The 14,988-nt window shown below is 43.5% G+C and overlaps 1 protein-coding gene across 1 annotated transcript in view; it reads left to right on the top strand.

Moving 5' to 3' along the window:
* LOC145335233 (protein Skeletor, isoforms B/C-like) overlaps positions 1-14,988 on the top strand; it is a 111,557-nt gene that overhangs the window by 86,263 nt on the left and 10,306 nt on the right. The window contains exons 32-35 of the mRNA XM_080180967.1: positions 8,771-8,825; positions 10,329-10,423; positions 11,135-11,212; positions 12,767-12,816. Coding sequence (XP_080037093.1) covers positions 8,771-8,825; positions 10,329-10,423; positions 11,135-11,212; positions 12,767-12,816 — 278 coding nt within the window. The remainder of the gene's footprint in view (positions 1-8,770; positions 8,826-10,328; positions 10,424-11,134; positions 11,213-12,766; positions 12,817-14,988) is intronic.

Below are 14,988 nucleotides of genomic sequence, written 5' to 3'. Positions count from 1 at the left end.
GGTTAATTATTTTCTTGGGGTGATTTCTCTTGAAGTTGGTGGTACCCTTCCATAAATTATTTATAAATTAGGACTGTAAAGAAGAAATATATCAAATCAGCGGTTAGCGTGATCCTTTGCAACACACACACAAATACTAACATCCAGTTACTTTAATATTGTTTTATATAACTATTTTTCTGAAAATGATTTATGAATAAATAATGATTGTTTAATTAATTCCTGGTATTACAAATCCATATTCTGATGAACATTGAACATACAACTTTTTTTTTTTATCTATGTACAATACTAGCGGTTGCACCCATAGCATCTAGGGGGATCTGTATTAAAAGGAAAGGTGTTGTAAAAATAGCTTAAAGCAATCCAAAGACTTAAATATAAAAATGAAATAGCCTAAAACCATCAGAGGATCTATGTGAAGTTTACCTAAAATTGAATAACTAATCAGCTCAGTATTTAATGAGATCTTAAGCTTCAGACAAAAAACTTGTTACTTTATATAGTAGGATAACATGTATAAGAGGTTTTCAAAATACCATACTTGAACATTTACAGTTCTTGGAATTAAAACAGACCATAATTATTTAAATCAATATATAATTAATGGATTTTCATGTAGTCTAATAAAGTCATACTTCTAGTTGGCCAAAATAACGATAAACCCCCACCCACCCCCTCCCCTCATACTGGAGGGACGAACTAACCAAAAAAATGAGGTCTATATTACCAACCTAAATTGGCGATAAATTTTCCCCTATCAATATATCCAAGTAATTATATACCGATAATTATCAATCGAAAAAATAATAATCAATAATAGTTATTTCTCGCATCGTATTATAAACGGCTTTCCGCGGATATAGAATGTACAATTATAAGAATAAAACCAGTTTTTTAGCCCCCAGGTGCCGAAGGCACGGGTTAAAAAAACTGGTTTTAATCTTTTGATTGTACATTTTTATATTCGTAGAAAGCTGGATATAATACGATGCTAGACATAGTTTTTTTCGTATGGATGAGAACCGGTTCCTATCCACCGGATTCGAATTAATACGAGAAAATTAGTTTATATTAGGCATTTATAAATTTGTTTTTGTAAAATGCATATGTGGTAATACGACACCCAGACGGACAGGCCGTTTACAGAGTTGCTTCGCTGTGACTTATGATAACAAACCCCCTGCACTAATCTTATTATATCACCATCTATCTCATGACCGCTGTTGACCCCGCAACCCAGCGGTCAAACTGGCCTGCCTAAATGTGGGGAGGGGACTCAAACATGCAACTATCACGCGTCCCTCACGCGCTTATATAACCGGGAGGCGTTGCCTCCCCTTTTACCACCGCTGCCCCCACAGCCTGTCTACCGCCGGGAGCTAAGCCCTAGCGTCCCACACCCCCTTCAAACCTAACCATTGTTATAATCTGTTGTATATATATAGTAAACATAACTTGTAAATATTATTCAGTTTAAATATATAATTTCTGTATGATTGATTCCTGCTTGTTTGTTTGGTAGAATAATTAAAGGCTAGGGCTCGTTGAATCCGAACTCGTTACCCCGTGGGCCGAGAACGCTCGGCTTACCAGAACTTGGTGTCAGCGTGTTTCAATCGAGCCTTACAGAAACTAGCCTATTCTACCTCTGATTGGACCCTTTGGCAAGTAAGGGGACAATCAGCCGCCAACTGACCCGTGAGACGGCCTTTTTAGGTCGAATTTCCATCATTTTGAACGCAATATGTGGGCCTCTGGCCTACGGCAAGCAGATTTAGCCTGCTAAAAGCGCCAGTTAAGACGCTTTTTCCGTGCCGTGTAGGAGTAGCGCTAGGTGCGCAGCCACGGCAATCGGATAATTTAGCTCAGACGGCTACAGAACTAAATTGGCAAGTGTAGCTGGGACAAGCCCCAGGACACCCAGGCCAAACCTACGAGACAGACAGCTGGGTGCTGGTCTCCCTAAGAAGGCAATGTGTGGCTGCGAAGCTTCAGCACACAAGTAAGCCCTACCACTGCGACGGATAGCAGATTTTGAGCCACAGGCACGGCAGGACGGGACATTCCCTGCCGCTGCCTCCCAGGATTCGAACCCGAGGCGCTGCAGGACGGGCCATTCCCTGCCGCCATTTTCGGGATTCGAACCAGCGGCGCTGTAGGACGGGTCATTCCCTACCGCCGTCACCCCTCTGAACCTTGCAGGACGGACATTCCCTGCTGCCAGTGCTTCCAGAATCACACCTAGAGCTCCTAGTGATAACAACACATAAGTGTGTATAAATGTCAACCAAGTGATAAAAATAAATATAAAATTGTTGACCCAGTGATAATTAATAAGCTCTAGTGATTCGAAGCTACAGCCTAAGCCACCATGGTAAGCGATACCACCATAGCTGCGGTTCGGCCACCACCGAAGTTTCTGCCAACCCCAGCCGAACGAGAGGCCCCCTTGTCTCAAGGGCAGGACCTCCACTTCCCCTGCCATGTCAGGGTGAGGTTTCCTACTCCTGACCCTGCCCAGCATGTACAGGTTGATGCCATGATTGATTCTGGCAACCCTGTACCAGGGTCTGCTGTAATTTCTGAGCACCTCATGCACGCGATGGGCGTGCAACGCATGTTGATTCCGGACAACACCCAAATCCTGACTGCTAATGAGGAAGGCCAGCCCCTCCAGGTAATAGGAAAGTTAAAAGAGTTATATATGGCAGTTTCACACACCCTTATACTCCATCTATACCACGTGACTGTGGTCCGGAACCTCTCACACCCTCTGAACCTAGGAGGGTATTTTCTCAAGGAGTTCGGAACTAGGCTCTGTTTCGACATGCAACCACCTTGCTTGTGGGTGCGTGGGGAGTTTATCCCACTCCGTGGCGTCCCCATTGACCGGGAGACAGCCGAGAGAGAGCTAAGTTATGAGGGGCCTCTGCCAGGCCCCCTGCCTGAGCAGCCGCGTGTGGTTGAGAAAGGCACACACTGGGTGGACGCTGAGCTCAACGCACACAAGGGAGCTAACCTGCTAGCCATGGGGTTGCCCCCCAGTGCCCAAGGTGCCGAGGGAGAGCCTGCCAACAACGTTCCCTGAGATTGCCAGCCCTCCAGAACCAATCTTCTCCGCCGACACCTTTATCAACGGCCAGCCGTGTCCACCTGGCCCCCTCTACCTGGGACCTCCAGCCAGTCCACCAGCCAAGCCCGAGTCCAGACCCGTCAAGTCGCGGTCTGATGTATCCGGAGCCACACTCAACTCTCAGGCCTCAGCCTCTCCCGGCGCCGTGCCCGTCAAGTCGTGGCCGGCTGCCTCCGGAACCATGCATGGCTCCGCTACCTCAGCCTCTCCGAGCGCCGAGCCCGTCAAGTCGCGGCCGGACGCCCACGGAGCCAAAGCTGGACCCAGCACTTTGGCCTCTCCCAGCGCCGAGCCCGTCAAATCGTGGCCGGACGCCCTCGGAGCCACACCTGGCTCCGACACGTCAGCCCCTCCAGAAGCCGAGCCCGTCAAGTCGCGGCCGGTGGGTCCCGGAGCCAAAGCTGACCCCGCACCAGCCACGTATAGGCTAAGCGCTGTCACCCCAACTGATGGCCAGCCACCCCAGCTCCGCACAGCCAAGCGGGTGGTCCTGCCTGGCCGCGGGGTCATGGCGGTCCCTGTTGAGCTAGTAGGCCATCGCACCAAGGATGCCATCCAACTAGCTGCCCCAGAACAGAGGTTTGGGGAGGATCTTGTTATCCCAGAGGGCCTGTATGCCCACAGGCCTGGCTCCGCCACTGTGTTTAGAGTACTGGTGGTCAATGAAGGGGAGATGCCCCTCTTGCTGGATGCTGGCCTCCCAGTGGCTGGGGAGCTGGTCAAACCTGACATTCTAGAGGTCTCTGATACGCCTCCCCCGCGTCTCCACTCGTTCCAAGAACCTGCTGAGCCTCCAGAAATGCAGGAGTTGTGGGAGGCCCTGGAGATGGAAGACAATGAGTTCCTACGCAAGGACCCCTTGCTCAAGAAGGAGGTCTGGACTATGTTGTCAGAATACAGGCACGTCTTCTCCAATTCTACCCCCGGCTGCACAGATGTGGTTGAGTTGCAGCTGCGCCTCAAGCCGGGGACCCAGCCGATCCGCCAGAGATTTAGGGATCTGAACCCGCGGCAAGAGGCTGAACTGGAGAAACAACTGGACACCTGGCTACAGGAGGGAGTTATAGAGCCGTCAGACTCCGCCTGGAGCAGCCCCCTGGTGCCCATCAAGAAGAAGGACGGGAGCACCCGCTGGGCCGTCGACTACAGAGCCCTCAACAAGTGCCTGGAACTGGACAGCTACCCCCTGCCTAGGATCCAGCAGTTGGTGGAACGAGCTGGCGGGCACCGTGTCTACAGTGCTTTAGACGCGGTGGCCGCATACTACACCATCCGTGTGTCCGAGGACAGCCGGCCCTGCACCGCCTTCACCACCCCCAGGGGCTTGTATCAATGGAAAAGGATGCCCTTTGGCCTGGCTACGGCACCGTCTGTCTATTCCAGGTTTATTGCAGGGGTCCTAAACCCACTAGGCACAGCCAACCTCCAGTCATACCTTGACAACGTCCTGACCTTCCACCAGGATACCTGGGCCCACCTGGCCAGGCTCCGAGAGGTCTTGGAAGCCCACCGCAGGGGAGGGATCCGCCTCAAGCCAGCCAAGACCAAGCTGTTCCGATCCAAGGTGGATTATCTGGGCCACACCCTCAGCCGTGAGGGGATAGCCATGCAGGAGGACTATATTGACCGTATCCTGGACTGGCGAGCCCCCAGCACCCCCAAGGATTTGCTGGCGCTGCTGGGGTTCTTTGGATACTACCGCCTGTTCATCCCAGAGTATGCAGACCTCACCTACGAGATGAATCGGCAGAAGACGGCCAAGACCCTAACCTGGACGCCTGAGATGGAAGCCCAGCTGCTGCAACTCAAGGACAAGTTCCGCAAGGCCCCCATCCGAGCGCCGCCCAGGTTTGATTTGCCAGCGGTGTTCCAGCTCACCACAGACTTCAGCAGCCGCGCCATCTCTGCCATACTGAGTCAATGTCAGGATGGCAAGGAGAGGCTGATTGCCGCCGTGGGGCGCAAGACAACCGACCCTGAGACGCGCTACCCGTCCTGGAAGGGAGAGATGGCCGCCATTATGTATGGGATCCGAAAATTCCACGGCATCTTGTCCTACCGCAGCTTCCAGATCAACACCGATTCCTCAGCCTTACTACAGATGAAATCACTGAACACATCCACAGGGATGGTGGCCCGCTGGCAGGAGGAGCTAGCGGCCTTAGACTTTACCGTCTGCCACAGGCCTGGCACCCAGAATACCAACGCCGACGCCCTCAGCCGCCGGGAAGATGCCAACATGCCAACGGCTAGCGCCGAAGAATTAGCAGAGCAGGCTGAGTATATCCACAACCTTTGCCAGCTAGGGGAGTCCGCAGCTAGCCGGCCCCCTGCCGCCCGACTGGATCCAGCTAGAGTATTGGAGGCCCAGACACAGGACCCCCTTCTGCTCCGTGTCCGCCAATGGGTGGCTGATGGCAAAGCCCCAACTAAGGCTGAGCTGCGTGGCAAGGAACGAGACGAGCAGCAGTACGCCAGCCGCTTCCCAGCCCTGGGGCTTGACGAGCATGGCTGCCTCACCACCACCGACCAGACTCTGACAGGGGAGAGGACAAGATACCTGCTGCCTTCGGCCCTCCAGCAGGACGCGTTCTTTCTAGCCCATGGGACCCCCATGGCTGGGCACTTTGGGATGGACGCGACTATCGCCCGCGTTGCCATGCACTTCTGGTGGCCCAACCTGGCCCGTGACATCCGTCTGATGGTACAAACTTGCCCTGAGTGTGTCCAGAAAGTTACCAAGGAGAGACTGAAGCAGGGGATCCACGTGCCCTCCCGCCAGGGGTATCCACAGCAAGTCCTATTCATCGACCTGGTGGGGCCATTGCCAGAGACCCCAGCTGGGAACCGCTACATCCTCACCTGCCAAGATGGGTTCAGCCGGTTTGTCAGCCTCTACGCCATCCCCAACAAGCGCACCCTCACGGTGGCTGAAGCCCTGTTGCACCGCCACCTGGCCACGTTCGGATGCCCCCTGAAGATCCATTCCGACAATGGAATGGAATTTACCGGCCAGGTATTCCAGGAACTGGCCTCCAGGCTTGAGATTGGCCTGACACATCCACCACCCTACAACCCGCAGTCCAACCGAGTGGAGAGGTTTCATAGGACGCTCAACACAGGCATGCGCCTGTTCCTTGACAGAGACGATAACAACTGGGAGCCCCACCTGCCTGCCATCGCCTTCGCATACAACACCAAGGCCTGCAGATCCACTGGCGTGACCCCGTTCCTGGCCTTCTTTGGGAGAGAGGCCAAACTTCCGGTGGACATGGTACTACGGCTGCCAGAGACCGAGTATGCTTCAGTTCCAGCCAACGTCCAAGCTCTCTTGCAGCGCTACTATGCAGTGTATGATGCCATCCAGCAGAAGGAGGAGGGAGCCATCCTGAGGAGCGCGGCAGCTTACGAAGGCACGGCCAAGTATGAGGTTGGAGACTTGGTCTGGTACCTGGCCCCCCGCCTGGTGCCAGGGAAGGCAGCCAAGATTACCAAGAGATGGACTGGCCCCTGGAAAGTAGTGAGGAAAGCTACAGAAGTCCATTATGTCATCAAACCTGCCTCTCCAGTAGCCAGGATCTCAGAAGTTACCGCGCATGTAGGCCGACTGCGCAAATACACTGGAGATGTGACTGCCCACCAGATCCCAGCAGACATCCAAGTTGATATGGACGGCGACGAGGATGCCACCGAGCTGCCAGTTGGAGCGGCGGCGCCCGCAGCTAGCGACCCAGGACAGCTCCCAGTGCACCAGCCAGCCGCAGCCGCCCCACAGCCTAGCGGCCAGGACCGTGACCCAGTAGAGGAGAACCTGCAGGAGCAGCCCAACGAACCACCGCCGCCGCCGCCCGCTCCAGAGCCACCCAGGGATGCCATCTGGAATCCTGACGCGGACATGGAGAACCTGCCAGCCAGCAGCGAGCCTGTAGGAGAAGAACCAGCCACTGCGATGGAAGAGGCCGCCCCAGAAGATGAAGCTGAAGCCATGTGCCCCCTGCTGATGACAGCCATCCCCATCCGGGTAGGAGCTAGGAGACCAAGCAACCTGAATCAAGCAGGCGCCCCCATGGAGTTCTATGCGCCCTTTGCCATCGTCATTCCCCCCTTAGGGACCACCAGAGTCTGCCTAGGCCTCCGTGTCCAGTTACCAGCCGAGGCAGAGCTAATCCTGCAGACGAGGCAAAATTTCCAGCGGCGGGGCTTGGCCGTCGCCAACCCACGCTTAGAAGCCAACCAGGAGCTGACAATGCTGATAACCAACCACAGTCAGACCGAGCAACGAGTGTCCCAGGGAGCCTGTGTAGCCCGAGCTGTCCTCCATCGAGCTGTGCCCCAAGAACTGCCTGTCCTGCGCAGGCATAGGCTGTTGTATCCCCAGGTTCAAGGCCTGGTGGCTCAGGAGCCACGCAACCCTTGAAGGGGAGGTTGTGGTAATACGACACCCAGACGGACAGGCCGTTTACAGAGTTGCTTCGCTGTGACTTATGATAACAAACCCCCTGCACTAATCTTATTATATCACCATCTATCTCATGACCGCTGTTGACCCCGCAACCCAGCGGTCAAACTGGCCTGCCTAAATGTGGGGAGGGGACTCAAACATGCAACTATCACGCGTCCCTCACGCGCTTATATAACCGGGAGGCGTTGCCTCCCCTTTTACCACCGCTGCCCCCACAGCCTGTCTACCGCCGGGAGCTAAGCCCTAGCGTCCCACACCCCCTTCAAACCTAACCATTGTTATAATCTGTTGTATATATATAGTAAACATAACTTGTAAATATTATTCAGTTTAAATATATAATTTCTGTATGATTGATTCCTGCTTGTTTGTTTGGTAGAATAATTAAAGGCTAGGGCTCGTTGAATCCGAACTCGTTACCCCGTGGGCCGAGAACGCTCGGCTTACCAGACATACATTAAAAGGTTATGGAGGGGGAGGGGAGTAATCTAATATACTTTTAAGATTTTTTTATTTACTTTTTCTTTGTATAATCCTAAGCTAAACATGACTGGAAGGTAAAAGGGCACCATACCAACATCCCTTCTGAACGCCAATGATTTATTCAATAAAGTTCTTCTTTTGATTTATCTTTGATCATGTATTTGGCTATAGCCTATTATTCACCGATGCTCAAATAGTTGCTTTACCTGCCCCAAAAATCAGATATATAAAACATCTATAAAAAGGGAAATATTATTATAAAAGATAAGCAAATAAACAAACAACAAAATTAACATTATTTAAAAAAATGTTTTTCTTAAACCCTCTAATATGAAAATCTAGAAGTAAAGTTTATTAATGTTTGATTATTTCTAGGTATCTAAATTGAGATCAGACCGTCTGACGTAATTTTTGTAATAGTTAATTTAACACACCAATTTGATATTTATTTGAATTAATTGCTTTTACAATATTAATCAATAAGGATCGATTGTTAATTTTATAGTTTAAAAAGATAATTGACCTTTTTTTACCTTTTTAAAACTAGACAATTGATTTGTTTTGCTTGGATGTTTGTATATTATTAGTTTATAGTATGTATAGGGGAGGATAGAACACCCCCCTTACCTTGAAAAAAGTTTCTAGATGAGGTTAAATCCTTAAATAAAAAAAATCTGTTTTTGTTTTAGGTATACTAAAGCCGAGCTCAAATTCCAATGACCAAGCACAATCCTACAAACCAAGGTATAATTAGAGTTTAGTAGCGCAGCTACTCTATAAAAGGTGTTTCTACTACGTTCTTCAGAGTGATTGTTCAAATAGAGGCCTCTTGAAAGAGAGGGGAAATGGGCTATTTATTACACTAGTCCCCAAAGTTTTTAACAACATTTTCTCTTTCCTTGGATTAACAACTTTGGAGACTTTTATGGATTTTAATTTGTTGGTTTATTAAGTTGAGTGTTCAAACATTTCAATCACAAATTGTAATCTACACAAGGGGTAATTTTGTGTATTAACATTGGGGAATCCCTGCCTCTAGGAGCTTTATTGTAAAGGAGAACCATATCAGTTCAACACTAGAAACATCCTTCGCTACAAAGAGAATCCTCACAGAGAGACATCCTGTTACTTTAATTTAATGTTCTTTAATGTAATCTAAAATAGGTCAGCTTGTTACTCCTGCACTGTTTATAAAGATATTGTCCTATATTAACGGTCATTATATTAAAAAGACAAAGCCCAAATTGTGTCTAAAATTATCCGTGTGACGTAATAAAAATGAGGGATTATCCATCTCTTTTTTAGGGGTTTGCTTTCCCACTTCTCCTCTCATCTCCCTCCTTTTATTATGTCACACGGATTATTTTTGACACAATTTTAACACAATTTGGGCTTTGTCTATTAAAAATGATTAAGTAGTTTGATTATACTAAAGTAAGAAATCATTTTTTTATCTAGTTTTAATTTCAATTTATTGAGGTTGCTGTCTTTTTTTGGGCAGTGAAGCCATTCTAAATTTTACATTGTCTGTCTGTCCGTCTGCCAGTCCTTTCTTAGTGCTAAGTGTGGAATTGGTTGCTATTTAAAATAGACCGTTCATTTCCATTAAGAAGTCCTTCTTAAAAAGCTTACATTACCCAACACTAATCTATCAGTCACCGATTCATGAGACAAAATACATTTTTGTGATTTTCTATTATCCTATTATTTTTTTTTATTTTTCTTTCCTTTTTTATGACCACTCAACTTCTGTCAGTTTTTCTGCTTCGCTACTTATGGATGTTGTCATCTTTGTTTTATATCAAAAGTTGTTTATGACAAAGAAATTAGATGTTTTTTATCAAATATCCACTGATCTTATATGTTTATTTTGATATATTTTCAAATTAATCCTAATATAATTCTAAATTGAAAGTAAATTATATTAGATAGAATTTTAGGATTATTATTTATTTTTGTTTCTATGTATATGAGTTTAATAATTACCTATACACTTATAGGGTAGCTTTGCTATTAGTTAATTAAGGAATTATCAGGTGCTTCCACTTAAACCAATTTCTTGGACACTTACAGGAACCTTTACTCAACATAAACTCTATTAGCACAAATTATTTCTTTCCAATTATTTAATTGTGTTCCAAATAAACTATGGGGGAAACTTCATCGATAAGCAATATTGACATATTATTTCGATGTTTTCTTAATACTGACGAAAAAATTATTAAATTATCACATGTTATTTTTTAGAATCCCAGTGACCTTAAAGCCAACGTCGCGTCCTGCGAATTATGCGGCTGAAAGACCTTCCTCCTATGCAAATTCTGGTTCTAGTTTTAATTCAGGTAAAAATCAGCTGTAAACAACAATTAACTTACACATCCACTGTAAATTTGCTGGATGTGTAAATGGCCATTACCTCTACCCACTTGTAAGTGACACGCGCCAGACTTAGCGACAGAAGATACTATTGTAAATTTCTCTAATTTGCGGTGTGGTCCAAACTGGAACCTAGCACCTTGCCGACAGCCGTGGGTTTTAAGCAAAACTATTGTATAAACCCCAGGGAGGAGGGAGGGGACATTGGGCTATTTTCTACACTAGTCCCCAAAGTTTTATAATAACGTTTCCTTATTTGTTGACTTTGGGGACTTTATTGAATTCTGATTGGTTGGTTCCAGGGGCGTCCAAGCTTTTTCATTTGGGGGGAGGGTAAAATGGCGCGCGAATTCTTTACCCCCCTGAAATCTGTTGGCAAAAATTTTTTGTTAGGGATATTTTATTTTGGGGGTTAAATTTTAAATGGGGGGGGGGGGGTAAAATGAAAAATATTTTGGGGGTGCCGTAGGCATCTCAAAATTCGTTTGGGGGGTTCTCACCCCTTTACCTTCCCCCCTTGGACGTTCTTCCCCTTGGTTCATTAAGTTGAGTGTCCATAAATTTGAACCACTTATTGTAATCTACATAAAGGGTAATTTTGTGTATCATCATTGGGGCTGTACGTCAATTGACTTATCCTTTTGGATCCCTGTCTAAACCCTCTATCTTTTTTACAGGATCTGATATTAGTAGACCAAGTCAATCATATACAAGACAAACTTCAAAATGTAAACAAAGTAGAAAAATTGCTTCAGGTATAATTGTGCTTTTTTAAGGCATGCTGCCTTTTTGATACATAGTAAATTTTGTTATTGCGCCTAGAACAGAAAACAAGAATATAAATACGTAATCGTAAGAATGAAAGCCTCCAAATCAGTGGCGTGCACAGGGGGTGGAGACTCTCCCCTTCTTTCCTACTTTCTCCCCATAGATCAACAGACAGAAGGACAAAGTTAGTTTTTATATAGCTACGACTTTTCCATATATATAGGAAATTACCTAATTAGTATAAATGCATAATTAATAAGGAGCGAGAATGGATATAAAATACACATGGATATATTTACAGGGAAAGATTTGTCGTCAATTTAGGTTGCTAATATGGACTTTGTTTATTAGTCAATTTGTTCATCCAGTAGGATGGGAGGGATGAAAAAAAGTGGGTGGATTAGGGGTATCGTTATCTAAGCCAGCTAAAAATATCCCTTTATTAGAGTACATGAAAATCTGGTGCATAATCCAAGTAATTATTTATCTAATAACAGAGAGAGGTCTGATGGGAACAAAAAACCTTTCTCAGCCAATCATTATAGTTCTTTTATATAAAAACACTAGCGGCTTCGCCACCAGCCTCTAGGGGCTTTGCCCCAAGAGGTAATAAAAAAACATTAGGTACGTGCCTGGAAAACATGATGTGAGTATCGAAATAATTACATCTTCTATTACCTACCCAACCGACAAAATTGCGAATGGGTCGCAATTTTTCCCAAATAAATGGCGAATTCGTAAAATTAAAAAAATGAGGGAGGATTTATTGTTTTTGGGGGGTTTGAAGGTGTCCCAACCTCCAAGAAAATAGCCTAAAACCACCACAGGATCAGTAGGTATATTCCCTGAAGAGTAGAATCCAATCGGTTCAGTGGTTACCGAGATCTTAAGGGACGGACGGACAGACATCATTCTACTTTGTATTATAGAAGATAAATGTACAATGTTATTTGACAAAATATGCTATTTTCCAATAATACACTTTTCTATTTAGACACCAAAATCCAAAAAATTATTTGATAAAATAATATTTAGATGATGTTATTGTTATCTAACTACAATAATTTTACCTTCAAATCTAAACAATATTTAGTACTAAAACTTACATAAATAATAATAAATTTTTTTGTTAAACTTTAGATAACTATCAGGTTTTTGACTAGTATTGTATTCTAGTCGTGTAACTTTCACATTCTTTTATTGTATTAGGACAAAGTGGCTCAAAACTCAGCCATGTGACGTCATAAAAATGAGGGAGATGAGAGGAGAAGTGGGAAAGAAAACCCCTAAAAAAGAGATGGATGATCCCTAATTTTTATTTTGTCACATGGCTGATTTTTGAGATACTTTGTCCAGTCCCACAAAATTTCTCCGTTTGTAAAATAATATTATTGGTATAAAATTCTGTACATTATACAAAACAGGAACCCACTCTACAACAAGAACGTTTGAGCTAACCAACCAATGGCAGAACGAATTTATAAATTTTACAATCAATTATATTCCCCATCTCGCTCTGCATTAAAGTTATCATTTTTAAGGTGACGCCATGCCTGAATTTGAACATTTTCCATCTGTTGATTTAATGAAGGTGAGCTATTTATCAGTATGTCATTATGTCTGTCTATATATTTTTATGTGTGGTTTGTTGTATGTCTGAATTTCTGTCTGAATGTCTTATTGTATGTTTGTATTTTTGTCTGTGTGTCTGTATTTATGTCAGTTTTTTATCTGTCTCTCTGTTCTGTAAAATTTTATATCAATCTGGCTGTGATTCAGTCTGTCTGTCTGTATGTTTGTCTATATATGTATGTTTCTGTATGTCTATCTGCATTTCTGTCTAATTATCAATCAATCTGTCTATAATTCAGTCTGTCTGTCTGTATGTTTGTCTCTTATTTCTTATGTGTCTCTTTTTCTTTCTATGTAAATATCTATGTGTATGACTGTCTGTTTCAATTTCTTTGCTTATGTCTTTTTATATGTCTATCCGTTTTTCGGTCTGTCTGGTTGTCTGTCTGTTTGTCCGTCATTAGGCATAGTCTCTATGTTTATGTTTGTTTATTTGTAGTTTAACTGTCTTATTTCAACCTTTTAGTTTGTTTATTAGTACGTATTTTTACTATGACAATCAATATTTTGATTAAAATCTAACAAACCATCTCCCCTGTTCCTGATTGAATGTACAAAATTATGGCGCTTTCACTAAAAGTACCATGTTAAGTACTGTAATACCCATCCCCCCCCCCTATAATTTTAAAATTAGAAGAAAGTAAATTTAGGTTGCAGTGGGTACAGGGTAGCCCTGCAAGGAAAAAAAACCACCTTATTTTAATTTTATCTATCAAATAAGGGGGGGGGGGTATTAATGCTCAACATACATTTGTGTGAAAGCACCGATATTTGTATATTTTCCTTGTAATTTGATATGAGAGAGAATAGGAAATTATACATCAAACACTTATATTTATTATTATCACACGATAATATTATTTTTTATTTAAAATAGTAAATCATAGAAAACTAGCCACTGCGCCCCTAGTCTCTCGATAAAGGAATGCATTGTTATTAGCTTTAAACTATTACAAGCTTCTACAAGAAATAAATAACCCAATAACCTTAAAGATACTTTGCTTCAAACAATCAAAACCTTACCACTAGCGGATGCACCACTAGCATCTAGAGGCTTTATATTTGAAGGTGTAGGGAATGGCAGAAAAAAGCTCAATACCATCTAAGGTTTACATTTAAAAATAGAAAACATCCCGTGACCCATGTGAAGCTTCCCCTAAAGGTAGAACTGAATCGTTTTAGTAGTTATCGAAATCTTAGGCTACAGATAAAAAAAAAACTTTCTTCTTTTCGCAAAAAGATAGAAATATAAGATTTACAGGAATTCTCATATTAAAACTTTTAATAAAAAAACAGTAAATTTTATTTTAGGCATATTTAGTAATTTTAAAGTTTATTCTAAGTTCAAACCTCCCTAAATCATGTTCTTCTATGTGTAAAAGTGTTTTGTTAATAAAATGTTAATGTACTTTTTATCTCTTGATGGGTATATGAAATTATAAATTTTATATACTCTAGTAAACAGTTCTTAGAAAAAATATATAACTGTAAAATCGGAGATAGGATCATAGAATCACAAAAATAATTTGAAAGTAAAGGCTATCTCTCTATCAAATAATCTATCCGTCTGTCTGTCTGTTCGTTCTATCTGTCTCACTGTCTGTGTGTTTATCTATCTATCTATCTATCTATCTATCTATCTATCTATCTATCTATCTATCTATCTATCTATCTATCTATCTATCTATCTATCTATCTATCTATCTATCTATCTATCTATCTATCTATCTATCTATCTATCTATCTATCTATCTATCTATCTATCTATCTATCTATCTATCTATCTATCTATCTATCTATCTATCTATCTATCTATCTATCTATCTATCTATCTATCTATCTATCTATCTATCTATCTATCTATCTATCTATCTATCTATCTATCTATCTATCTATCTATCTATCTATCTATCTATCTATATATCTATCTATCTATCTATCTATCTATCTATCTATCTATCTATCTATCTATCTATCTATCTATCTATCTATCTATCTATCTATCTATCTATCTATCTATCTATCTATCTATCTATCTATCTATCTATCTATCTATCTATCTATCTATCTATCTATCTATCTATCTATCTATCTATCTATCTATCTATCTATCTATCTATCTATCTATCTA

The sequence above is a fragment of the Acartia tonsa genome, chromosome 13 (assembly GCF_053477335.1).
Source record: "Acartia tonsa isolate MP-2025a chromosome 13, ASM5347733v1, whole genome shotgun sequence".
Taxonomy (NCBI): domain Eukaryota; kingdom Metazoa; phylum Arthropoda; class Copepoda; order Calanoida; family Acartiidae; genus Acartia; species Acartia tonsa.
The sequence above is the reverse complement of the archived record's forward strand: the minus strand, read 5'-3'. Positions and strand labels throughout refer to the sequence as shown.